Source organism: Biomphalaria glabrata, chromosome 3 (assembly GCF_947242115.1).
Source record: "Biomphalaria glabrata chromosome 3, xgBioGlab47.1, whole genome shotgun sequence".
NCBI lineage: Eukaryota > Metazoa > Mollusca > Gastropoda > Planorbidae > Biomphalaria > Biomphalaria glabrata.
In genome coordinates, this window is record NC_074713.1 from 23066265 (window position 1) to 23092779 (window position 26515).

Below are 26515 nucleotides of genomic sequence, written 5' to 3' on the forward strand. Positions count from 1 at the left end.
TGCGACGTTCCACAATGGTGTAGAGCAAACAAAACACTGTATCAACAGCCCAAGATCGAGCTACTTCAGCAGCCTCCTTTATTACTCTCTAAAAGTCATTTATCCAATGATTTACTTCAATCTAGATCTTCTTCAGTTGACTTTCTGCTTTATGTAGGTCTTGCTGCTTACTTTGAAACGTTTTTGACACAACTCTGACTGCGCTTACAATTTTGTAATCAACAATAAGCAGAACAATGTTATCGAATGTTTCAAATTTTCCTCTAAGTGCTACAGTTTCCAGGCATTTTTTTGCCTTTGAGGAACACACATTCATCTGTGTTAACTGCTTTAGCACACCAAACTATCTGAATCTCATTGCTGTCAGAGAGAATCATTCCTTGAGGACCACCTTGTGGGCACCAGTTTTTGAGGACCACCAAGTGGGCAACAGTTTTTGAGGACCACCTTGTGGGTAACAGTTTTTGAGTGTCCTATGCTCTCCCTATTGTGTTCAAGAAGCGCCAATCTTGAGATGTTGTGAGCAACAAACACAAACCTATTTTGAACCAAGTCCTAGAAATCTGCAACGTCTTGAACATAGCTGACGGAATCATTTATGACTAAGTTTAAGTTGTGGTTAGCACAGTGAGCAATACCCGGGCCATTGTACAATCCACTCATATTGGAAACAACAGTATAGCTTTAGCCTCGTAGTTTATTTAAGAATAAATTGGGATTATTCATTACTTAGAGCATTGGTTCAGCCAATTTTGCAGTTCTCACACATATGAAAACCTAGAAATGACTCTCTAATTGTTATTTCTTTGGGTATTCCCACATCGGAGATCACTAAAAAAAAACCCACTCTAATTTGATCCACTTTTGGTCTTGAGTGCTCTCCTAATGAAGAGAACAATGGCGCGGATTGGACCTTATACAGAAATGGAATTACTATTGTATAACTTCAAAGGGCACTTTATCACTTAGAATGGAGAGGCAATCGACTTGTTAAAGTTAGTTTCTAGGAGTGTGTGCGCCTGCGTTCGAATGTTTGTGCGTATTTCTTGTGTCTGTTTCTGTGTATGTGTGCGTGTGTTACTTACTCATCCTCGTCTCTGTAACTCCAAGCCACTTCTCTCAGGAAAGTGTCGTCATTATTCATGTTGAGTGGGACCTAAAAAAAAAACAACACCAAAAAACATCTACTTTGTCGGTACTAGATTGACTTCTAACATACACACAATGAACAGAAACTCACATGTCTCATGGACTGTTTGATAGTTGAGGCACCACATATGATTACTCAACCATCTTTCTCCATTTCTCTCTTGCAATCTAACTAGTGGATATGTTGGAATAAACTGACTTCCTTTAAGTACTTCGTCTGGTCAACTTACTCTACATACAGGCAGCTATTATACACAATTCTTTTTTAGTCAAATTAACTCTTTCTTTCCCCTTTAATCCTATCGACGATACCATCGTTGATTTGACCTCATTAAATTAAATTAATATTTAATTTAAAAAACTTTTCTTTATGTTCTATAGAAGGAGCATGCATTCCCCTTTAATCCTAGACTCAATAAAACATTTTCTGATGACAACGAAGAAAGCTACTGAAGCTTAATCATAATATGCTAGTGAAATATTAATGTGCAAAATGAAGAATTCCGTCTGAATGTGAAAAAAATACTTACGGAGGGAAAGAGTTAAATATCTACATATAGTTTTTAATCACTTCAAAGTTTAAAAAAAGTCAAGTTACCCTTTTACATCAAAGATGATAGAATAATGTATGCTCCCTACACAGCGGTGGCTGAATGGCTAAGCGCTTGGCTTACGAATCGGGAGTACCGGTTCGAATCCTGGTGAAGACTGGGATTTTTAATTTCAGGACCCACCTAGCTCAAAGGGGTATCTGACAATAGCTGGGGAAAAGTAAATGCTGATTGTTGTGCTGGTCACATGACACCCTCGTTAACCGACCTTTTCATCATCTGCATTATAGATCGTAAGCTCTGAAAGGAGTTCTGCCTAGGGTACAACAATTTGAGACCCAAAGCTGAGCCCGTGCCGAACACAGGAGCACGACAAAAAACAAAACCAACTACTTGAACAGACCAGCGGCCGACAACATCTTTGACTGCATTAGATGTGACCAAGTAAGCAAGTCGCAACTGAGTTTGAGTGGCCATGTGAAATACTGTACTTATCCTTAATCTTAGGCCTTATTATTGTTATTACGTGTGAAATTTTCCGCATTTGTAAGGGTTCAAAATAAATCCAGTACTTACTCCTTGAAAGTCTGTAGGGAATAGACTGTATCCTGCCAGAATCATGATACCCGAGGCAACAAGGAAGATCAGGTGTCCACTTAGTGTCAGAGCTGAGAATATAATTGATTATAATCAATTTAATGTAGAAATATATACTTTAATCATTTATTTTATCTATATACATCCATTAATATCTTTATCTATCTATGTATCTATGTATCTATGTATCTATGTATCTATCTATCTATCTATCTATCTATCTATCCATCCATCAATCCATCCATCTATATCTATTCTCTTTATGTTTGTCATGCAGTCAGTTGCTCTCCTAGTACATTGTAGTCTACCAATCTCTGGTCAATGTTGTAACGTCTAACTGTGTTCTCAATTCAACAATCTAAACCATTCGTTGGTACTGCAACGAGTTGTATATCTCAACTAGAAAAAAAAACTCTCATTTCTAGCCTAGTTCAGTTTTGTTGTTGTTTTGACAAAAGCTTATATCCACTCTGTCTGGTTGGTCAAACGTTAGTACACGTTATTTAATTCACACCCTATTTCAGATCAAGTTTAACTTTTACACAATTATATTTTGTACCTGACAAAACAAAAATCAATTAAAATAAAGTAAAAACAATTAATTAGAAAGGATAAATGTGGTGGTATAAGTTAAATTAGTCCCCTTAAAGAGGCTTGAGCCATGAGTGAACATGTTTTTTTTATGCATTTACAAAGCGATCGATCACGGTAACATTCACACAGAACAAGTGTTAGGATCCTAGAGCATTGAAAAAGCTAAAAGCATGAAACTGCGCTAAGCAAAAACAGATAGAAATATTTCTAATCGTACAGATATATACTTGTTAGTTTAATCTACTGAAAAATAAATTACATGACTGATCCAAATTGATATAATTAAACTGAATACAAGTTTTGTTATTAAAAAATAGTTTTTTTTAAATGTTTTTCTTGCTTGATAATGTTGTGATGGCACTTGGCGAGTCATTGATTGTGACAAGCTTGCCGTGACAGACACGCGAACCCTATGTTGCCGAATCTACTTACAAATAATATCTACATAGTGAACTAAACAAAAATGGGACAAAAACTTACCAAACGCCAGCTTATAATGTTTGACAATAAATTTACAATACAGCAACGGTCGTTTCTTAGGGTCAAACGAGACAGGAGCGTCGACTGCTGGGCCTGGTTCGGGATCTGCATCCACATCCACGTTGGTCTCACACATCCCCGTGTTCCCGTCAGCTTGGGGGCCACCATTTTGGAGCTCCTCCTTTGCCGGTTTAACGACAGTTTCTGTCTGGACATCCTCATAGAAGCTTTTATTCTCAACGCCAACTTGGGTCATTTGTTTTGACGTTCCGTTGTCTTCTGTGTCCCTGGACTTCTCAGTGGACATAGACTCGTTTGGACTGAAGCTGTCAAACAGGAAACAGATGTAAGAGTGAAAACCTTAGTTTTTGCATGTAACCTTTGAGTGAATCTAGTGTTAATGTACCGGGCTAGCTACTCTTCCTCATCGTGGAAGAGTAAGAAGGAAACGATCGAGTGAGGAGACGATTAGGCCAAAAGGATAGCAAGACAGGACTCCCTTGGGGGTGCCTAACATGGTGAGAGAGCATCATCATTGCACCCTGCGGGGTTGTAAAAGAGCTCCCACAACCTATGTCAACACCCAGGCGCCCTTCCTCAAGGGACCGTTATGTAAATGGCGTGTCCCGCACGGTCAGCCTGGTAGAGAAAATGGTGGGGGGTCCCGGTGTACGTCTTCAGTCCGTGAGTCCGGAGTGTCCGTGTCGAACTAAACACGAGTTGAACCCGGAGTCTGACCCCCCTTCCCTTCCCAGACAGAATGGTGTATAGCCTACTAAGTGTACACTATTCATCCAGGCCGGTGAGAGGGAGCTCTTGTTCGCTTTTACTGGCCTTCCAAGTGCTTTTGCCCAACTCTACATGACAGTTTCAAATGGTGTCAATGTATCATTTGTTTTCTATTCGTTATTTTTTGTTTTGTTGCACAAATTGTCAACAAATTTCATTATGAATCATAAAGATCATTATTATTATGCAATAAGGGCAAAAGTAGCTGTCAGTTTTGTGTAGCCTGTCTGCTAGTGTGTCACGTTGAAATATCAATAGCTAGATAGGGTGGTTTAGGATTAATCTTCTTTATCTTATAAACTACAGAGGTTACTTCAAAATAGAAGATAATTACGTCCTGCACTAATCTATGAGTAACTCTAGTCGTGCATATTAATTTGAGACTAACTTTGCTAAGTCATTGGTTTTCATGGCTGATTCAGGCAACCGTATCTCAGTCTAATGCACTAGTTAAGAAGAAGTACTTGTAAGAATTTGTCATAGCATATGGAATAAGAAAATTACCATTTTCTTTTTGTCTAAATATTTTATCTGAGAAATTGAGTAATTTATTAGAATGTGTTTTCGATTATGTAATTTTTTAGTTCAGTGCTTTAAGTATCATTGCTACTTTATTGTTTTGTATTCTCTCTTGAAGTATCGCTGAACTTAGTGATTTCACTTATGGTGTTATTCTAGTAAAGTGTGAAAGTTCATTTGTTATAAATCTGACGGCTCTATTTTGCGTCTGTTTTGACTTCTGTATGTTTTAATAAGCTGTGGGGTCCCAAACAGAATATTTGGAATATGAATATAGTAATATTGGTCTTACCAAGGTTAATAATAATATTATTATTAATAATAAAATTAGTATTAGTAATAATAATCTTTATTATCCATAAGTAAATATGTTTTACGATTTGCGCATTAAAACAATACATTAGAACTATAGAAACATAATAGCTCTTCCCTCTAGTTTCACTCAGAAGTCACTTGAGAAATGTTTACATCAGATTCTATTCAATGATGGGAAAACCAAAATTCTCGACCTGTATGGCGACATTTATGCACTACGCAAGACAGCAGGGTTTCTGTCCAGTGCTTTTGCAAGAGAGGATTTAAGCCTCTCAAGCCCTCACTCTAATGGAGTTTGATGATGATGATGATGATTCAATGATTTGATTGCCAGGTAAAAAAGAAGATTTATTGTGTCTGTTTTGTAAACGATGTCTTGTATCTCTTTTGTGATGGTAAAATCTCGAAATCCTGACGGTGTTTTTATTTTTATTTTAAAAATCTTTTAAAATCTTTTTACTTAACATTTATGTTGTATGTTCTAATTTGATTTGTACAAATTTCTTGCAATAAACCCTAACACCTGGTTTAACTGTTTAAATATTTTCCTTAACATTACAAATTAATGAGTTACATGATAAATAAGTTACAAACAGCTAACACAAAACGTTTATTTTGTTTTTAAAAAGTAAGCCTACATCTCGTATATACAGATCTGTGCACAATTTATAACAAGATTTGATTGGCAGTGGTTAGTGGTATTTATTAGTGGTAAGATGCTCTGCAACCTACACATTAATATGGTCGTGTCAAATATAATGATTTTTTTCCCCCCAAAAAAAGGTCACTTTGCAAAACTTCCTTTTCAAAGGGAGGATCATTTAATCCATTTTGTACAAACATTATAACATCTCACTCTGTCTGTCTGGTAACAATTGTGTACACATTATTTCTCCCACACCTGTTTTGGGATCAAGTTAAAACTTCACACAATTATTCATTGACATAGACAACAAATGAATCAATAAAAAAAAAAAGTAACCAATCAATTATTTTGTTTAATAGCAACAAGTGTGACTGATGCTTCATTATTCACAGATGTGGCTAAATTTGTTGGGTTTAGTCCCCTTAAATAATTGTTAACGCTATTTCTCTCTCACACATTCTCCGATCAAGTTGATACTTTAAACAATTATTTATTGTACCTTACAAAACATGAATCAATAAACAAAAATACTCAATTAGTCAATTAATTGTGGATAATTAATTATTTTGTTCGATATCGAATTACGGAAATAACTAGTACATTATTGGTAGATATCATGGGCGTAGCCAGGGGGCGGGGGTTGGGGTTCAACCTCCCCTCCCCGCAGGGAGGATCGGAATTTAGTGACTCATTTTTTGCTTTGATTTTGTTTATTTTAGGGGAGATTTTAATACTAAACCATTACTTGCCCCAGCACACCCAAGGAGGCTTTGAGTTTAAAACCCCCTACCAGGTGGGGGGGTGTCCAGTTTAAAAACCCCTACCCCATACCAGGGGGGTTCGAGTTTATAACCCCCTACCAGGGGTTTTTGCAGTTAAATTCCCCTCTTCTATAAAACAAACCAAAAAAAATGCAAACGAAAATCCCCAAAATCCAAGAACACAGTAAAGGAAGATTTTGATTTTAAAACCTCCTCCAAAATTTACGATAAACCCCCTCTTCAACATAAAAAAGGCAAATTACACACTCAAAATTCTATGAGCGTAGCCAAAGGGGTTTTGAGTTTACCCCCCCCCTCCCTTTTCAGTAGGGTTTGAAGCTAAAAAATACCTCTTCAATATAAAAAAAAGCAAATTACGGACTCAAAATGTTATGAGCATAGCTAAATGGGTTTTGATTCAATTTTGAGTTTAAACTTTCCTTCAGCGGGGTTTAAAGGTACAATATACCTCTTTAAAAATAAAAACAAAGCAAATTATACACTCCAAATGTTATGAGTGTAGTCAAAGGGGTTTTGAGTTTAAACTCCCCTCCAGTGGAGTTTGAAGCTAAAAAACACCTCTTCAATATAAAAAAAACCGCATATTACTCACTCAAAATGCTATGAGCGTTGTAAAAGGGGTTTTGAGTTTAAACCCCCCGCCAGCGGGGTTTGATGCTAAAAAATACCTTTTCAATATAGAAAAAAAAGCCAATGACACACTAAAATTATCTGAGCGTAGCCAATCCATTTGGGGGTTTTGAGTTTAAACCCCTCTCCTACAGATGGCTTTTTTTTAAAGTTTAAAACCCCTCCAGATGGTTTTGAGTTTAAAATCCCCCTACAGGGCATTTTGAGGTGGAAATCCTCTATCTTCAATATTATTCTAAAGCAAACTACAGTTACTAAATTATATTACCGTAGCTAAATGGGGTTTTGAATTAAAAAAAAAACTCCAGAGAATTTTTAGTTTAAAACCCCCAACAGATAATTTTGACGATATAAATCTAAAGCAAACTACATTCCCTTAATTCCAAGAGCGTATTCAAGAGAGGTTACACATTTCTACAAGTGACGTGGCTCCATTATTAAAGTGCAGTGAATAGTCATCTGCCGAAATTTAAAAACACTAAATGTGGCTCAACAAAGATGGCTAAGACAGATTTTAGGAGTCAGTTATAGAGATCAAGTCTAAATCTAGGAAATCCTATGCCGAACTGGGAGTCGACCCTTTAGTTAGATTGTGAGAGAGCGACGCATGAGGTTTGCGGGACATGTTCTCCGACAAAATGAATTACGCATAAGAAGAGTTACGATGACATCCTAGTACAACTTGGCGCCACACATTCATGGAGGTCCTTAGAGCAGGTGGAAGAGGCTTTAGACATTACCAGTGACAGATTTTTGTGAAACAGCTTGACGGCAAATGCGCCGAACGGCGTGGGAGGGTCTAAGTCAGTAAGAATAGCACATTAGGTTTTTGAAATAAAACTTTTTAATAGTTTTAAAATGCACTGTAGATACCTCAGAATATGCATTTTGTTGGCTTTCAACATCAGAAATAGTACACGGCGGCGGGGCTTCGCTCCTAGTGCTCCCCCAGACCCCTTACTGGCAATCTACAATTTTTCCACTAACTCCAGGAAGAACCTATTCTAGGGCACAATAAACGTCTTCCGAAAGAATGAATGGTCAGAATGTAATAAAGATTATGCACACACACACACACATATAATTTTTTTTCGCGGAGGGGGGGGGGACGAAAAAATCCTGGCTACGCCCATGGTAGATATAGTTTTAAAGATGGAGTTCTTACCCTTTCTTTTTTAAAAAAAGGAATTTTTATATTTTCCTTGTTTTTTTTTTTGGTAGTACTTGAGACATATATCGGTTGGCCCTGGCTGTGGCTAGACCGGAAAAAAGTCCTTCGTATTCCCATAATGTAAAGTCACTGAATGTAACCCCCAGTGTGAGATGTGGAACTGCGTGACATAATGAACAAGGGCTTGCGAACCCTTCCGTCGTATTGACAATGTTCAATGCATTCGACATATATTTTATGAAAGTTTCCTCTATCGTTTCACAATGAAGTCAAGAAAATACCTCAGACACTGGACACAAACACTTGATACAGACACTAAACACATACACTGGACACAGACTCTAAACACATACACTGGACACATACACTCGACACATACACAAGATGTCGCCATTAATTTGATTGAACATAAAACACAAAGACATCGTTCCATCTAGTAGCACCCAATCACCAGGACTCAGTGTCACCAATTGCTCACTCTTTGTCTACATGTCAACATTATGCAATATTCCCACTGCCCGTTTTCATGCAGGAGACAGGAAGCAGGATCTCAGCAAAAATGCCTCCAATGAATAGAATTGGATTGCGGTATTGTCTTGGCTATTGGTAGCTTGCAGTCTATAGATTCTGATATCAGTGCTAAAAATGTTAAAATATGTCTACCTGCATGGTTTTACTCCCCCCCCCCTCCTTCTCAAGTCTGTTCCGAAATCAAAGGGCTATTATCTCTTGTGACTTTACGACTCCGGAAATGTGTTGGCAGATTATACATTAGTGACATCAATATGCACTTAAAGGAAACTCCCAGTAACTATATTTTATATCTATCTATCTATCTATCTATCTATCTATCTATCTACATACCTATCTTGTAGTATAATCCCTATATCTATATCTGCTGATAAATGTATCGTATAGATATGTTTGTATTTTCTTTTTCTCTGTCTGTATAAATCCTAGAAATGTGTTTGCGTGCACTATTTCTTGTCAATTTCCAATTGAACACATTATATCCCACAAATTTGATTGACTACTTTTTGTTTCAATTAGGTGCGATACAACTATTGCATTCCTAATACACGCTACAGATAACACGTCAATAGATTTTGATTCATGCTGTTCCTTCTTTGAAGTTCTTTGGTCACTGGAAGACAAGCTTTCAGATAAGTTTGAGGAAAACTAGCATTGGGTATTGAGCAAAAGATTGTGGCGCGGTAAAGGGAAATGACGTAATCGGCTATATTTAGAGATTTTATTTGTACTCCCTTATCTTTGTTATTTTTATCTACATAACCAAGTCTGAATGATCCTAAAAAATGACACCACAGTCTCCTGCACTTAAAAGTACACACCTTTAGTGCACACATATTTTTATCAGTTGGATATTACGACACTAATTGCCCCAGTGACCCTCTCTATGGTTGGATAATCCAGATCACATAGGATTGGCTATACTTTTATTTTATAAAAATAATAAAAAGGAAATATTGTGAATCAATTAACTTCGCTTGATTGTATCAATGGTTAATTCTTTTGACTAATTTTAGAAAGAAAGAATATTTTGAACAAGAAAAACCTAAAAAATACTTAAAAAAAAACACCAAAGCTGATACGAAGTGTATATCAATTAATCATAATCAGTCATGTAATTAAATTTGTAATAAATCTAGATCAACAACACTAAATCTGTCCGATTAAAAACAGTTTTAATAATTGTTTGTGAACTGGACCAGTAGGGAAAATGGAAAACATTGGGGGGGGGGGGGCGGGGAGAAAGGGATATTTGTGCGGATTTTACCGTAATTGGTTTTTAAAAGCATTTACAAAGAAAAAAAAAAAAGGGAGAACGATCTGACTTCGAACTCGTGGCTCACGTCTCCTCGAGCCGACGTGCTATCCACTCTGCTAATGAGGTACTTACGACTAGTGAATAGTGTATAGTTATAGTTTGTTTCAATGTAGAACGGCGAACTATAAAGGGGACTAATTCAGCTTATACCATCAGTTCAGTCAAGTACTATTTCTTTCCCTTGTTCAAGATGCCAATCAAAATAATTAATTACCAATAGTTAATTTACTAATTGGATAAATAATTGTGCAAGATTGCAGCTTGATCCGAGATTGGGTGTCGGAGAAATAACGTGTACAAACATTTTACCATACAGAGTGAATTGATATAAGCTTTGCAAAAATTATTAAATGCACAGAAGTAGTTACGAAGTTAGCAAAACATAAAAGAATTAGTATTCAAATTTTTAGCGAACCCCGAAAGGGGAAAAGACGCTATTAGTTTTGTGTGAAATGTCTGTCCGTCTGTCCGTCCGTTCCGTTTAGATCTCGTAAACTAGAAAAGATAGTGAAATTCCGACATCATAATATTTTAGTTCATTCAAAGTTCTGATGCAACGGCTACTTTTTTCTTTTGTTCTATGCAAGCAGTTTTATCATAAAAATACACCACTCTTACAAATATTCACTATTAATAGTAACAAACACTGGAGGCGCCTTAGTAGGGGAGAAGACAATTTGCCATATTTTTCACACATTTATACTAACGGTTTTTGATTTTTTTGTCAAAATTTTTTTTTACATTTGTATTGCTAAGTTAAAATATGTTCTGTCATACTAACTACTACAATTACATGAAAAAAAAAATGTTTACTTTTTTTTAAAGAGAAAAAATCTATTTAGTATGCATATAAGTTGGACATAATTTAAAACAATAATTAATGAGTAATTTTTCATATTATCGCGTGAACTGCAGTGCTACTCGATAACCATAAAACACTAAACTAAAGGAAAAAAAAATAATTTTTTATTATTTTTTTTACGAGGAATTAGAGGTTGACCATTTACAAAGCAATTAGATCAATTAGATATTCCTTATAAGACATTTGTTAGACCAGGTTCACATTTAACTTCACATTCACTTTCACCTATCCTTTGGTTTGCTGAACCGCTGGGGCGCCACACAAGATCTGTCAACCTTCTTTCTCCATTCTTCTCTGTCATTAGCCTTTGATCGAATTTAATTCTGATGTTCTTTCCGTAAAATATTGAACATCTGCCTGAGTGGAACACTTCGGGGGCCGATTTTGAATTTGTGTTTCCACCTTGTTGTTTTACGTTTTACAATAAACATTAGTGTTAAAATAAAGTAATGAACTAAACACTTCCTGCGATGTTTCTTATCTTATTTGATAAAATACAAAGACGTTACTTCGTCCTCCGCGTCATGCATCTAGTCACGCATGTTAACCAAATGACTCAATTAAATGTATCTGGTAGTTGGTATGATGTCAGATACACCATACAGTACAACTAACCTGTTAGAAGCAAGACCCATTTGCTGGACTTGATACACCATACAGTACAACTAACCTGTAAGAAGCAAGACCCATTTGCTGGACTTGATACACCGTACAGTACAACTAACCTGTTAGAAGCAAGACCCATTTGCTGGACTTGATACACCGTATAGTACAACTAACCTATTAGAAGCAAGACCCATTTGCTGGACTTGATACACCGTACAGTACAACTAACCTGTTAGAAGCAAGACCCATTTGCTGGACTTGATACACCGTATAGTACAACTAACCTGTTAGAAGCAAGACCCATTTGCTGGACTTGATACTTGTCGCTTCTCTGCATAAATTAAAATTCTGAAATTTTATTTGCACGCATCAGTTCTTCAACAGATAATGCTGGCTTATTGATTTCTTTTGTTTTTTTTCACTTAACTAAACATCACTGCAATCCAAACAGCTGATCCAGTATCATATAGTTAGTGGAGATGTCCAGCTAATTCCTTTCCTCTTTCTTCAATGTGATGGTGCGATTAAGCACGGTTTCCTTCAACATATGTTCATTTTCAAATCTTTGGTATTTACTCTAGTCATGTTTGTTGACTGGAAAGCAATGCTGTGAAGACAAAACATTACTGGCTTGGATGGTGTGATATTAGGGTGTAGTCTGTGAAAACAAAATCAGATTTTTAAAATATTTCCATGGTGAAAGATGCTTATTTGTTCAATGCATACATTTAGTAATACCATATTAAAATGAAGACTATATGAATTAAAACAAAATTAATAAGCAGAGAATACGAGTTGACACTATGCTCGCCTTATAACATTAATGAAGCGAAAGAAAATTACATTCTAGTGTCAATGCTTCATTAAAGGAAGTACACTGTTGTGCTATTTTAAGCAATAGTATGTTAGCTATATACAAACTTTTTGGGACGAAACAGCGAATTTATAATCGTTTTGACCACAATTAACCGCTACGGTTTCAATCGTGAAATGTACTTAGTTTTTTAGGCACACGGTAAGTAATATCAGGTTAAAAAACAAAATATTGACAATTAAAATTTGTGCATCTTTGTCTTCAATTTGTAATAGAACATATCTATTTGAACTAGACATTTCTCCATCTCTGATTAGAGCTAATGGCGAGGTAGGTAGAACCTGATTAGTGACCTATTGATTACATTGGATGTGAAGTTATAAATACAATTTAAATTATTACACCTTATGTGTGCTTGCATTGAAGGGTGGAAAAAAATGAACATCTCTATATATAATTCTCTTCATGGCTCACGAGTTTAGACGAGAAGAAGAAGAAGTAAAGGAAAGATCACTCTTTTATTTCTGCGGATAGAGTTATCCTACGAAAAAACAAGAAAACGGGGGGGGGGGGGGGAGAACAAGTAGTATTCACCCGTCACTACGCGCTGGACTGTCGTTTGGATTTATCAAACCCTGCCCGCTCCCATCCCCCTTCGTCCTGCTGGAGGTTTGGACTAGAAAGAAAACTATCTTCAACTCTGAAGGAACATCCGAAACATGTACAACATTTTACAGACAAACATTTTACAAAAACTAAATAGCAGCGCCGGACTTAACCGTTGTGACCAAGAAGTCGTGGAAAGAGAACAAGTAATCTACTATGTATATTCACCCGTCACTAAATAGCAGGGCCGAGCTTAACCATTGTGGGTCCCTATGCGAAACGGATTTCGCGGGGCCAAGTTTGGGTAGCAAAGCGGATAATAAGTGAAATTTAAGAGTTTGTATTAGAAAATAAATTCGTCTATGCATTTTAGTTACTCTTTACTGCGTACAGAATTACTTTACGAGCCTTGTGTGTAGCAAAGTCATACAGTATATCATGATAATTCTGTTTCCTACATAGATCACGCTCAATAGCAAGAATTACCAAGTGTTTCAAGCTATCTTTGAGAATTGTTGAACTCAAGTAATTCTTCATTAGTTTAAGGTGCGAGAAGCTTCTTTTATCAGATTACACAATTACGGCTAATGCATAATGCCGTTTTTATATATCGCGCGTAGGATTGGCGTTTTCCATATTGAATGACACCCCAAAATGACAATTTTTTGTCTATATATTTCCGTAAATTTTAAGGACTTTTTCGTTTATTTTGCAATTTCGGGAGATTCCAGAAGCTCCTTGTAAATCTACAGGAGGGTGCGGGAAATCTCTTTTAAGAATTAGCGCAGGTCCTATGAAAGTGCGAGTCCTATGAAAGTGCGGGGCCCACTGCGGTCGCATAGGTTGTAGTGGCCTAAGGCCGGCCCTGCAAAATAGCTGCGTATGCGACGCCGCCGGTCGACTAGTATATAATAAAGGATATTTTTAATGTAATATACCTCGATCTATTACAACGCTAAACCTTGGGTTGGTTGAATTCAGTTTTGATTAGAGTTTCTATTTCTGTGTATATGTGTGAGTGCTTGCGTACATGTTTACGCCCAATGATGACGTCATGAATTAGATCTTTGAATAAACGAAAATTCTTGTTGCCAGACGATTTTTCTTGTTCTGGACTTTGACCCTGTAGAAATAAATTAATATGGAGGAAGGTGTTCTAAGGCACGTAACTCATATCTGACCTTATTTCCGTGTTAGCACAAACATTAGCACGGTCGGGGAGTTACCTCATCTTTGATCTCTGCCTGATAACGAAGTAGGGGAAGACGCGGCTAGTGTACACCATGCACCATGGAGCGAGATGGATCAGGGGCAGCACGCCTGAAAACAATTACATCTTGTAGTGTATAAAATAAAGAAGTCGGAGGATGCTATCCCTCACATATGACGTGTTGAATTGTTTATTAGGTGACAGGTTGAACATAATAGATGGTGGGTAAATAAAAGATAGTCAATTAAAAAAGAGCATAACATAGAAATATATTGATCTATACCAGTGATGCTCAACCTCATTCTGCCGTAGGCTCATTTTTATTTCCGACACTCGTGTCACGGGTCACATCCACAAAAGGTTAAAAAAAAAGGAATTAGACAATAGACCCTTTTTATTAGAAACCCTTAAATCTAGTACTTACATTAATAATTAGTCAAACAGGGATGTCTGGCTTTGTAAGTCAATTATTTCCAGCTACAGATTCAGTTTGAGCACTTGACACATTGGCCACAGCTGGATTTTTGAGATGACGAACATTGATCGATCTGAACAAGATCCAGACTTGCACATGGTCCAGACTTGACAACTTGCACATGGTCCAGACTTGACAACTTGCACATGGTACAGACTTAACAACTTGCACATGGTCCAGACTTGACAACTTGCTACATGGTCCAGATTTGACAACTTGCACATGGTCCAGACTTGACAACTTGCACATGGTCCAGACTTGACAACTTGCTACATGGTCCAGACTTGACAACTTGCTACATGGTCCAGACTTGACAACTTGCACATGGTCCAGACTTGACAACTTGCACATGGTCCAGACTTGAAAACTTGCTACATGGTCCAGACTTGACAACTTGCACATGGTCCAGACTTGACAACTTGCTACATGGTCCAGACTTGACAACTTGCACATGGTCCAGACTTGACAACTTGCACATGGTCCAGACTTGACAACTTGCACATGGTCCAGACTTGACAACTTGCTACATGGTCCAGATTTGACAACTTGCACATGGTCCAGACTTGACAACTTGCACATGGTCCAGACTTGACAACTTGCACATGGTCCAGACTTGACAACTTGCACATGGTCCAGACTTGACAACTTGCTACATGGTCCAGACTTGACAACTTGCACATGGTCCAGACTTGACAACTTGCACATGGTCCAGACTTGACAACTTGCTACATGGTCCAGACTTGACAACTTGCACATGGTCCAGACTTGACAACTTGCTACATGGTCCAGACTTGACAACTTGCACATGGTCCAGACTTGACAACTTGCACATGGTCCAGACTTGACAACTTGCACATGGTCCAGACTTGACAACTTGCTACATGGTCCAGCCTTGACAACTTGCACATGGTCCAGACTTGACAACTTGCTACATGGTCCAGACTTGACAACTTGCACATGGTCCAGACTTGACAACTTGCACATGGTCCAGACTTGACAACTTGCACATGGTCCAGACTTGACAACTTGCACATGGTCCAGACTTGACAACTTGCACATGGTCCAGACTTGACAACTTGCACATGGTCCAGACTTGACAACTTGCACATGGTCCAGACTTGACAACTTGCACATGGTCCAGACTTGACAACTTGCACATGGTCCAGACTTGACAACTTGCACATGGTCCAGACTTGACAACTTGCACATGGTCCAGACTTGACAACTTGCACATGGTCCAGACTTGACAACTTGCACATGGTCCAGACTTGACAACTTGCACATGGTCCAGACTTGACAACTTGCACATGGTCCAGACTTGACAACTTGCACATGGTCCAGACTTGACAACTTGCACATGGTCCAGACTTGACAACTTGCTACATGGTCCAGACTTGACACCTTGCATCATAGATTTTGTATGTGAATAATTCAGTGAAGCCACAGAGGTTTGGTTCCTTTTTGACATGACAACTTTTTCTAATAATTCTTGCTGTCAACTATACTTGTGGAACTGTCAGTTGTCTCTCCTTCTAATTTCTGCCAAAGAAGAGAAAGATCATCAGTGATGGCTGAAACTTCTTTGACAAGAATTCGCCAAATGGTGGTTCCTTGCCTGCTCATAATAGCTACTGTCACGTCCCTAGTGACACCTCATTGTTTACAAAATGAGGACATTGTACCTATCTCAAATCAGGTCAGCGTACTCACGCTTAAATGCCAAGAAGACGCCGATTAAAACTTAGCTCAAGACTACAGCAGGGAAACAAAATTAACATAGCTTAAATTACAAAAACAGTTCCTAGTGACACATCATTGTTCATAAAATGAGGACATTGTACCTATCTCAAATCAGGTCAGCGCACTCACGCTTTAATGCCAGAAAGACGCCTATTAAAGTTTAGTTCAAGGCTATAGCAGGGAAACATAATTAACCTAGGTTAAATTACAAAAACAATTAAAAGGAAAATTAAATGTAAACGGGTCAAGGAGTCAAGGATGGGTATTGAATTGTCACTGTTCTTTATCCTAAAGAAAGATATAAAAGGCGGAGTGTTTGCTTGAGACGAGGGGGAGAGCTAGAAAGTTAGACTTAGAACTACTTAGAAGTCGCTAGTTTTTAAAGTAAATATTTACTCATTTTTAGCGGCCCCCGTAAGGGGAAAAAGCCGCTATTAGGTTTGTGCAAAATGTCCGTCTGTCCGTCTGTCCGTCTGTCACACTCAGATCTCGAAAACTAGAAGAGATATGAAAAATATTATTTCATCATTAAATCCGGCTTGAAAAGTTTAGGTGCAACGGCTACTTTTGGTTTTCTAAAAGCAAACCGTTTAATTTATAAAATTAATTATGCAAGCGATTTTTTCATAAAAATACACCAATTCTAAAACAATTACGTAAATGTAAGGGAGGCAATGTTACAATATGCTAACAAAGATGGACAATTTTTGTGTATTTTCAGTATCACTAAGTCAAATATATTTTTAAAATGTACAGGAAATGTTTACAACAAATACAAATAATAGTTAAAGACGTTTTTTCTGGTCAACTAACTGCTAAAATTAAAAGAAAACATTTCTGTTTGTTTATAAAGGCTAATAATGCATTTTGTATGTAAATATCACGCACATTTTTTTAAATGGACTTTTTATGCATCGATTTTCGTGCAGTAGCGTAACGTCGCAACATGATCAGGTGCTAAACCAATTCCTTAAACTTTTTTAAAAATCAGATTTTATTTATTTTTTGTTTAGTGCCCCCATCCGAATAAAAGAAGCTTATTTTTGTGCGTTTTGTCTGTTGGTCGGTCTGTCCGTCACGATTAGATTTAAAAAACTAGAACTCTAAAAGCTATTGAAAATCTGATTTACCCTTTAATGTTCCTCCCATAACATCTCAATAGTTTTAAGTATCTAAAATTGATTGTTCCGGATTTTTTTGTGCAAAACTAATCAACGCCAACAAATGTTTGTTTGCTCTTCTAACTTATATTACATTCAATTTCCATGCTTAAACGTTACAAAAACACATTATCAATAATATGTTGTTCCGTTTTTTATGTAAATAGCATATTAATGCTAAATCATAATCTCTATACTGACTTATATTTCATTAAGTGTAAAAATGTTCCGGATATTGTTTTATAAAACATGAATTATGCCTAATGATTGTTTGAAATCGCATAAGGCTTTTAAAAAAAGTAATTTACTAGAATTGATTACTGAAAATTACTTTTTAGACATTTAATTTTCTTGTAAAACATAACATAGAAGTTTTGTAATCGATAAAGAAAGTTCCGGATTTTGTTTCTTACAAATCGTCGCCAGAAATTTCCGAATTTATTTAAAAATCTACTAACGCCAAATAATTGTTTGAACTCCCTCTTCTAATTAATAAACAAATAATCTTCTCATTTACGAAATAATGTTTTTACGGATTTTTATGAAAAATATTTTAACTCACTACTCTCTTACAGTACATTTAACTTTCTACCTAAAACATTAAAAAATCTAATTATCGTTAATATTATGTTCCGATTTTTAAGGAAAACAGAATCCAAACACCAAAGTAAGGTATGAAAATCTCTCCACGTGGCTGTAGTACATCTAATTTTTATACGAGACCATCCAAAAAATTTAATTAACGGTATTACATTTATCTGAAATTCTCTTTTTCTTTTACTATTTATACAAACATCCGGAGCAATCTATTATATAAACTTTTCAATTGTGTTCATACCTAAAAATTATTGCGATGTTTTGAAACGTAAAATAAAGGTTAATCAATTTTTAATAACTTTTAGTTGTTTTTTTTATATCAATATAACGGACAGACCGACTGACAGACAAAACGCAAAAACAATGTGGCTTTGATCCTTTTTAAATAATATCTATTAGAACTCAGTGCACCAATGTCTATGAACCCTCGTTAAATATCTCGTGTAAATAAAGACATTTTTTTTTTATGGTACCGGTACTAGCCTATTGTGAGGTATTGGAATTTTTTTTCTTTGACGTCATATGAATGGACTCTTTAAATGTAATGTTAAAAGAACGCACTCGGTGCACCAATGTCTATTAACCCTCGAAAAAATTGCTTGTATTAATGAAAACATATTTTAGTCTAACTAAGCCGTGTGACGTAGTGTTTTTTTTTTCCTTTGACGTCACATGGAATGAATTCTTTAAATGAAATGCCAAAAGAACGCACTCGGTGCACCAATGTCTATGAACACTCGATAAAAGGCTCGTAATGATGAAGGCGATTTTTATTCTAGCTAGGCCGTGTGACGTAGTGTTTTTTTTCCTTTGACGTCATATGGAATTAATTCTTTAAATGAAATGCTTAAAGAACGCACTCGGTGCACCAAAGTCTATGAACACTCGATAAATGGCTCTTATAGATGAAGGCGATTTTTAGTCTAGCTAGGCCGTGTGACGTAGTGTTTTTTTTTTCCCTCTGACGTTATATGGAATTAATTCTTCAAATGAAATGAAAAAAGAACTCGGTATAGTAATGTTTATTAAGCCTCGTTATGTGACTCGCGTTTAAAAAAGGAATGATATCTTGATTTAGATCTAATCTAGATTTTTTAAACTAGATCTAGATTTTTATTACAGTATATCTAGATCTGGATTTATATTCTAATTAAAATTATTTTAGAGTCTAGATCTAGAATTTCTAGATCTAGTTTAGACTAAAATAGACTAGATTAAGATGTAGAATTTCAATTTCTAAACTTAAAGTGTAAAAAAAAAGTGTAGATTTTCATTTCCAAACGTTTTGATCAATATTGTAATGTTTTAATATACTAAAACTAATCTACTATTTTTTTTATTAAATTTAAATTTAAATTTACGGCAAATGAATCTTTGAAACATTATTACTTTTGACCATCGGATGGCTGCCTGGTCGTGTGGTTTGCGCGCTGGACTGTCGTTCAGATTTATGGATGGCCCAGGGTTCAAACCCTGCCCGCTCCCATCCCCCGTCGTCCTGCGGGAGGTTTGGACTAGGAAGTAATTATCTTCAACTCTGAAGGAACATCCGAAACGTGTAAAACATTTTACATCAAAATTAAATCACCTCTTGAATATTATTTGCGAATATGCAGATCCGACAGGGATCCGACTTCGACGGGGGCCGCCTCTGAGTTTGTGTAACACAAACTCTCTTTGTAATCTTGTATTGATTATTTTCACTGAATCCTGTATCTGTTTTATATATCTTTGTACATACATTTATTGTTTCAAGTTCAATTTTTAAATAATTAAAACTCAAGAAAACATATCAGCACTTTGTTACTTCATTGATTATTAAAGTGTTTGAACTATAATCAAGGCACCCACATATGTCACAAGTTTATAGCATCAAGATCTTCAAGTCAAATAAACATAATAAACACGTGACAGCTACTAACGTCTCTGTATTGAAAACTGCTGTTAGTACCGCGACTAAATATCAAGATTTTGATCGGTATCAGATATATTGGTAGACTCGTCAGCCGCAATAGATCATTTTGAAATCTGCTTTGTCTGTTAGTTTTGTGTGGAGATATTTTCTCACATCTTTCGCCTGCCTTGTAATTGTCATGAGAAGAGTTGGCAGCTTCAACAGCAGTTTTCTTTGTAAGACACATTTCTTCCAGCATTGCTAGCAACCATATTTTGATGCATTCGCCGTCGGAAAATGGCTTTTTCATGTCTCTATTTACAATGTGAGTAACTCAGTAACACAGCTGACTCATTTTCTGGTCTCTTTTTAATAAATATTCTCATCAATCCTCCACTCTAGGTGAAATCTAACAATCTTGGCTTGGCTACCTATGAAAGGGGCTCGAGGTTCGACACCCGACTCGGGCAGAGTTGTGTTTACTGAGCGCCTAAAGGCAGCACGGAAAAAAAAAACCTTCTCCTATATACCTCCTCCTCCCACTGGTCCACAAATGAGATTGGACCATAGCGCTCTGAGCATGCTCTAAGCATGAAAGTATCGCTATATAAAAGCCATAATTTAATTTTAATTTTTAATCGCATCTCAAACCAAGAATGACGCCTTATTTATTTTTGTGTTAGGTTTCATAAAGCTGTTGAATGAATGTTGTTGTTGTTTTTTAAAGAGCCGCTCTTTCTTTCTAAAACCAATATGTTGGCTTATCTTCGGCACCAGTCCATTTACCTCAACGTAAAGAAAGAATTTTTAAAAACTTTTTTCTGTGGAGAGGGGATTCTCTACACTTTATGCCGACGTTTCGGTGGGCCGGACGGAATTACGTCTCGGGCCGGATGTGGTCCGCCGGCCCTATTTTGGGCATCACTGATCTAGGCTGACCAAAAATCTATATATACAGTTATACAGTTTAAACGAGAAGAAGAAGTAAAGGAAAGATCACTCTCTTATTTCTGCGGATAGTCATCCAACGAAAAAAAACAAGAGAGGAAGGGGGGAGAACACGTTTTCACACCTCGCTACGGATGGCTGCGCGCTGGACTGTCAAACCCTGCCCGCTCCCATCCCCCTTCGTCTTGCGGGAGGTTTGGACTAGGAAGTAAACTATCGTCAACTCTGAAGGAACATCCGAAACATGTAAAACATTTTACAAACACTAAATAGCAAGGCCGGACTTAAGCATTGTGGGGCCCTATTCGAAATGGGCCAAGTTTGGGTAGGGAAGTGGATAATAAGTGAAATTTAAGAGTTTGTATTAGAAAATAAATTCGTCTATGCATTTTATTCATTCTTTACTATGTACAGAATTACTTTTCGAGCCTTGCATTTAGCAAAGTCATACAGTATATCATTTCTGATCCTATCTTCTTACTGCTCTCTTTCACCGAGTTAATTTTGTATTGCAAAGTTCTCAGGAGCTCCGTCATATTAGGTTTGATTTCAAATTGGCAAGTGTCCGGATTCTCAACTTTCTTCAACAGGGCTTGTCTGAGACGTGCTGTTAGCGTTTCCTTATTTCCGTTAAGCTGTAGACCTCTTTCTCGAAGCTCTTGTCTAAGTTCTTTCATGTCAAGTTCAAATAGAAGTTTGATGGAACACATTCTAGCCAGAAAGATCCCACTTCTGAGATCAATTGTTACGTATTTCTGAATCTTCTGGCTAAATGTATTAGTAGGCACACAAATAAAAACACTGCAAAGAACTTGACGACTCAACTTTCAGTTTCATATAACTTTAATGACTATTAACTCTAACAATTCGTCACTGTAACATGTAGCGTAGAAGACTGTACAATATCTGTCAGTTTACAGTTAGCTATACTTCGTTGCAATTCATCTTTTCTCAACTTGCATCGAGCCGTAATCAACAGAACAGACCAACGACACACTTCCCAGTGTCGCTCCAGGTCTCCCAAAGCTGAACCAAGTCGTACTCAAGCCTACCGAATCAGAGCCGAACACGTCTTACATCGACTGTATCGACTGTAACGGCTCAAGTCCACTGCAGTTCGCTGTATAGACTTTAACGACAGTAGTCCACTCCAGTTAACTCTACCCTAGTTAACTTGCATCGAGTCGTACACATTTCTCTTCCACTAGAGCCGCACACGTCTTACATTGTCTGTATCGACTGTCACGGCTCACTCACGACAGTCTTTCACATTAACTCTCTGGCTTATATAGAGTCCCTAGTTGCTCATCCAAAGTTGCACAAACACTGTTAGTATCTTCTGGAACAACATGTCAGGAAACATCACATCCTGTCTTTGTTTTTACATGTAGATTCCAGAGAACACCCGCTGCAGTGTCATCTCGCTGGGGTAACACGTAGTGACCTTTATCTATCACTGTTAATTCGTAACACTGCCCCTTCTTAGATCTGTTCGTCCTTTGGAATAACACGTGAGGACACGTCACATCCTGTCTTTGTTTATACGCGAAGATTCCAGAGAACACTGGCTGCTGTGTCATCTCGCTGGGGTCACACGTTGACCTCTACTTGTCACTGTTCATTCGTAACAATATAAAAGTTTTATTTGTGGACGACGACAAAGTTCAAATGAAACTTATATGCAATCACTAAAGCTACTCTGCGAGCAAGTGGGTGGGTATGTGACGATACGTAAACGCTTGCATATAAAAGTTTCATTTGTGCTTAAACGTTCGAGAGAAAGTTGGATCCAATTGACATAATAAACTCAACACCAGATAATAGTTACAACATGTAGTGTCTCGCTTTATTAAAATAGAATAGTATGGTGAAAACCGTAGGAGGCGGGAGGCCAGTCCGAAAATTCCCCCCCCCAGGTCACCCCGCCCTTGGTATGGGCTGAGTCACCCGGTCACGTGATAATGGAATAGATAAAAACTTTCCACAATGACTAATACCATGGTGGCGGGTTAAGGGTCAGTAGGTCATCATTCCTCGGCCAGGCCGTAGTGGACTGCAGTCGTTCTGCTACACACACACAAAAACATGTGTGGGTTCACACGTGACCTCCGTGACCCCAGGCCGTAAGACTGGTTCGTGACGTAGTAGGTCAGCGACCATTGTTTCTGATCGTAACCACAGCCTGACTGTGTGTTAGCATTAGCGCTTAGGCGAAGTGTTGTAAAATGTAACACAACCAACGCGTAGTTGTTGTCCTCATAACTATAAACAGACGAATTATTAAAGTAGACAAATTACTAGATCTAGACTTTATGTATTTACTTAATATACACACTAAGTGATTGAAGACTGCTTTGTGTGTGTTGTAAACTGTAGTGTTTTGTAAACTGAACTGTAGAACACCTGGCTGAATGTGTGCATTAGTGCTTAGGCTAAGTGGTATAGTCTGTAACTCATTAACGTGTAGTCATGACTGTGTGTGTTGTAAACTTAACTGTAGCACACCTGGCTAAATGTTTGCATTAGTGCTTAGGCTAAGTCATATAGTCTGTAACTCATTAACGTGTAGTCATGTATGTTATGACTTTTCTATAAACAGTATTACACCTACATATGTTATTAGAATATAAAATTGATAAGCTGCTTTACAACTTAATGTACACACTAATGATAACAAGCATCACAACAGAAATAACACAACATGAAAACTAATGTGTGGTGTTATATGTATGTCGAAGGCGCCGGCTCACAGCGGTTTGTGACGGCGGGTAATTTAGAAATTTAGTAACTTTAATCCCATTGGATCAAGCACGAATGTTATTTTAAAATTCAAAATACCCCAAATCCATTGGCCCGGCACCTCTGGCCATGCTAATGAGTTCGAGTCCCAATCTATATAAGAGGGGACGCGGGCTCTAACCCACGCTCACACCCGCCAGACAGCTTTCTATAGCCTATTTAATAGGCAAGGCTGGAACTTAGTTTCTCTCATAAAGCCGCCTATAATTTAAACAACCATGCCTGGTTGTTATTGGTGGTGCAATATCACGCACACTAGACTCGCAGTCTTTTCACCACTAGATCTGCACTGTCTACACCTGTTAGATCATCAGCATCGACTGGATCGGCAGCGTCACCAAACCTGAGCCTACAACGTCTGAACCCCCCACCCCCTTTTCTGTCAGCGAGAAGGAATCTCAGTAGTGCCCACTACAAACGGCTCTAAAGCCCAGTGCCCACTACCAATCGCCTACGGTCCAGTGCCAGATACTTGCCCAGTGTTCAGCGCCTACTGCCCAGCTTAAACTGCCCAGTCCAGGCTCCAGCTGTCCTCTGCCCAATATCTACTGCCCATTACCTACGGTCCTGAGAATACCCTTCCCACCTTTCGCTACAGACATACCCCTTTACAACTCAAGCCTCATCCCTCTACAAGAAGATTCAATTCCGAGTCCTCCTGCATCTACCAGACGAGTCCAGCGGTCAACCGACCAGCAAAGAATGATAAGAACCAAAAATAGAAACACTTATCCACTCCTCCATATGCAATCAATGATGAAATTAATCCACCAGAATCACTTTTAACACACTACCCAAGATAGTAGTGATATTGTTGTAAAATTACATTGTTTTCTTTTATTCAACATATAGTCAATTCATTTGTTCTAATTGTTGCTCGTAGTTGTGACGATACGAAACTTGCATGCAAAAGTTCATTTGAGTTTTTCCCAGCAAACCGTGAGAAACTTTAATTTTTAACATAAAACAATTATTTTCTTGTCCACCCATAACTAATTTCTTGTAGGATTTATCCCCCCTTGCACGTTTCTCACGGGACGAATCTAGACGTAAAACATTAACTAGCCTCTCGAGGGCTAACTTTTAATTATTGACCGCTGGACAGCGCTGCACCCGCGCTACACGCCGCGGCCTAATAACTTTTCACACCTAACCCCCCCCCTACCCCCCCCCCCCCCCGCAGGATACACATCGCTCTAAGAATAGTATTGCACTCGGGCTGGACAGATACATATTCGCTTAAGACTTTACTCCCACGGTAGGCAACGAATATTGACCATAAATCTGACCTGACGCCTGACATCTCCGGTGCATCGATACACGTGAGAAAATCAGTTAGCTTTCTTCCCCACCCGGTAAACGAAAAGTCCCATCTATATATTGAGAGAGACCAAAGCATTCCAAATTAGGCCCGCTAGGATTCATGCAGTCTCCTCTGTTAGGAAGTTTAGTTGTGAGATTTCATTAGGGACAAACGGCCTGGTTGCTACCCCTGGTTGCTATCCCTGATTGCTACCCCTGGTTGCTATCCCTGATTGCTACCCCTGGTTACTACATACGATTGCTACAACTACCAGATCTCCATAGAAAGCTGTAACCGAGGCAGACCACACCAGATACCCCCCCCCCCCCCAATTACATACCTGTTAGCAAGAAGGCATTGCCTACTGTCCTTGGCCCTAACATATTGCCCAGTGTCCACAGTGCCCTATACTGCCCAGTATCATCTGCCCAGTACCCGGCCCAAACTGTCCACTGCCCAATAGTTAGTGCCTAATGCCGACAGACTAGAGCACCCTTCGCAGCAGAAGATAAACTGGTGTTGAGTTAGCGCGGCTCTCTACGAGCTAGAGATCATAGCTGAGAGATCGTCCCACTACAACTTAGTTTGCAGCACCAACCATCTCTATTGCTAAACAGGCAGCGGCCTCACCTATAGAGCCAGTTTGCCTACAGCATAGGGATATCCCGAGCCGACGTCCTAAGACAGAGCCGGATGACTCATCCTTCTGAGTGCCAGTCCTACGACCGCCAGAAGACGACCCAGGAGCTAGCAGCTAAGAAAAATAAGTAGCAGACATAGGAACATTCTTCTCCTCCAATCACTCAATAATTAGCAATCCATGATGAGCAGTTATTTTAGATATTAGCATCTTTACTTCTTTTATTTTCTTAATTATAATTTTATTTGATCACTTTCCTTTGTAAACTTTCATTCATTAAATTATTCTTATTTATGAACTTATAATATTGGTCTGTTCTTACTGTTAGTTGCGGTGTGCCTGTACAAAATCTTATGTGTGAGCGGGATAAAATTAATAAAATTTCCCCTAGACATAAATAAACAAGCCAAATATTATCTAATTAACATCTCGTCACATATTAGTGGGGGCCTGTCCGGGATCTGTAACTAGAATCCTTTATTAGACAGGCACAGGCATACAGCAGTAGAACTTTCCTATATCTAATATACTTTCATTATCTTAAAGTAACGGATTGCAAACGGAGTGAAGAGTGTTGCTAGAGTCTCTATTTTATATCTATCTTACTTTAGATGTTATCACATATTAACTTAGTATAATATTATTATTTGTGGTTATTTTAAGTAGCATTACTGTGCTTAATATTATATTATTATTACGGGCAACGTGGTTGTTTCATACGGGCTTCATATAACGCTCTCACTTCAATAATATCCCTCCTTTTAGTCTTATTAGTCTCCCATTTTATTT

At 37.8% G+C, this 26515-nt stretch overlaps 1 protein-coding gene across 2 annotated transcripts in view; it reads right to left on the reverse strand.

The window, feature by feature from the left end:
• Positions 1 to 26515, reverse strand: part of LOC106070916 (protein dispatched homolog 3-like) — a 70770-nt gene that overhangs the window by 37071 nt on the left and 7184 nt on the right. Inside the window, exons 2-5 of one of the 2 annotated variants that reach the window (XM_056024278.1) lie at positions 11825 to 12198; positions 3372 to 3697; positions 2277 to 2368; positions 1086 to 1156 (exon numbers count right to left, since the gene is read on the reverse strand). In XM_056024278.1, the coding sequence (XP_055880253.1) occupies positions 1086 to 1156; positions 2277 to 2368; positions 3372 to 3697; positions 11825 to 11877 (542 nt within the window). In that variant the 5' untranslated portion in view covers positions 11878 to 12198. Of the gene's footprint in view, positions 1 to 1085; positions 1157 to 2276; positions 2369 to 3371; positions 3698 to 9087; positions 9388 to 11824; positions 12199 to 26515 lie in introns of those variants that run through there. The other variant, XM_056024279.1, reaches the window with a different exon arrangement.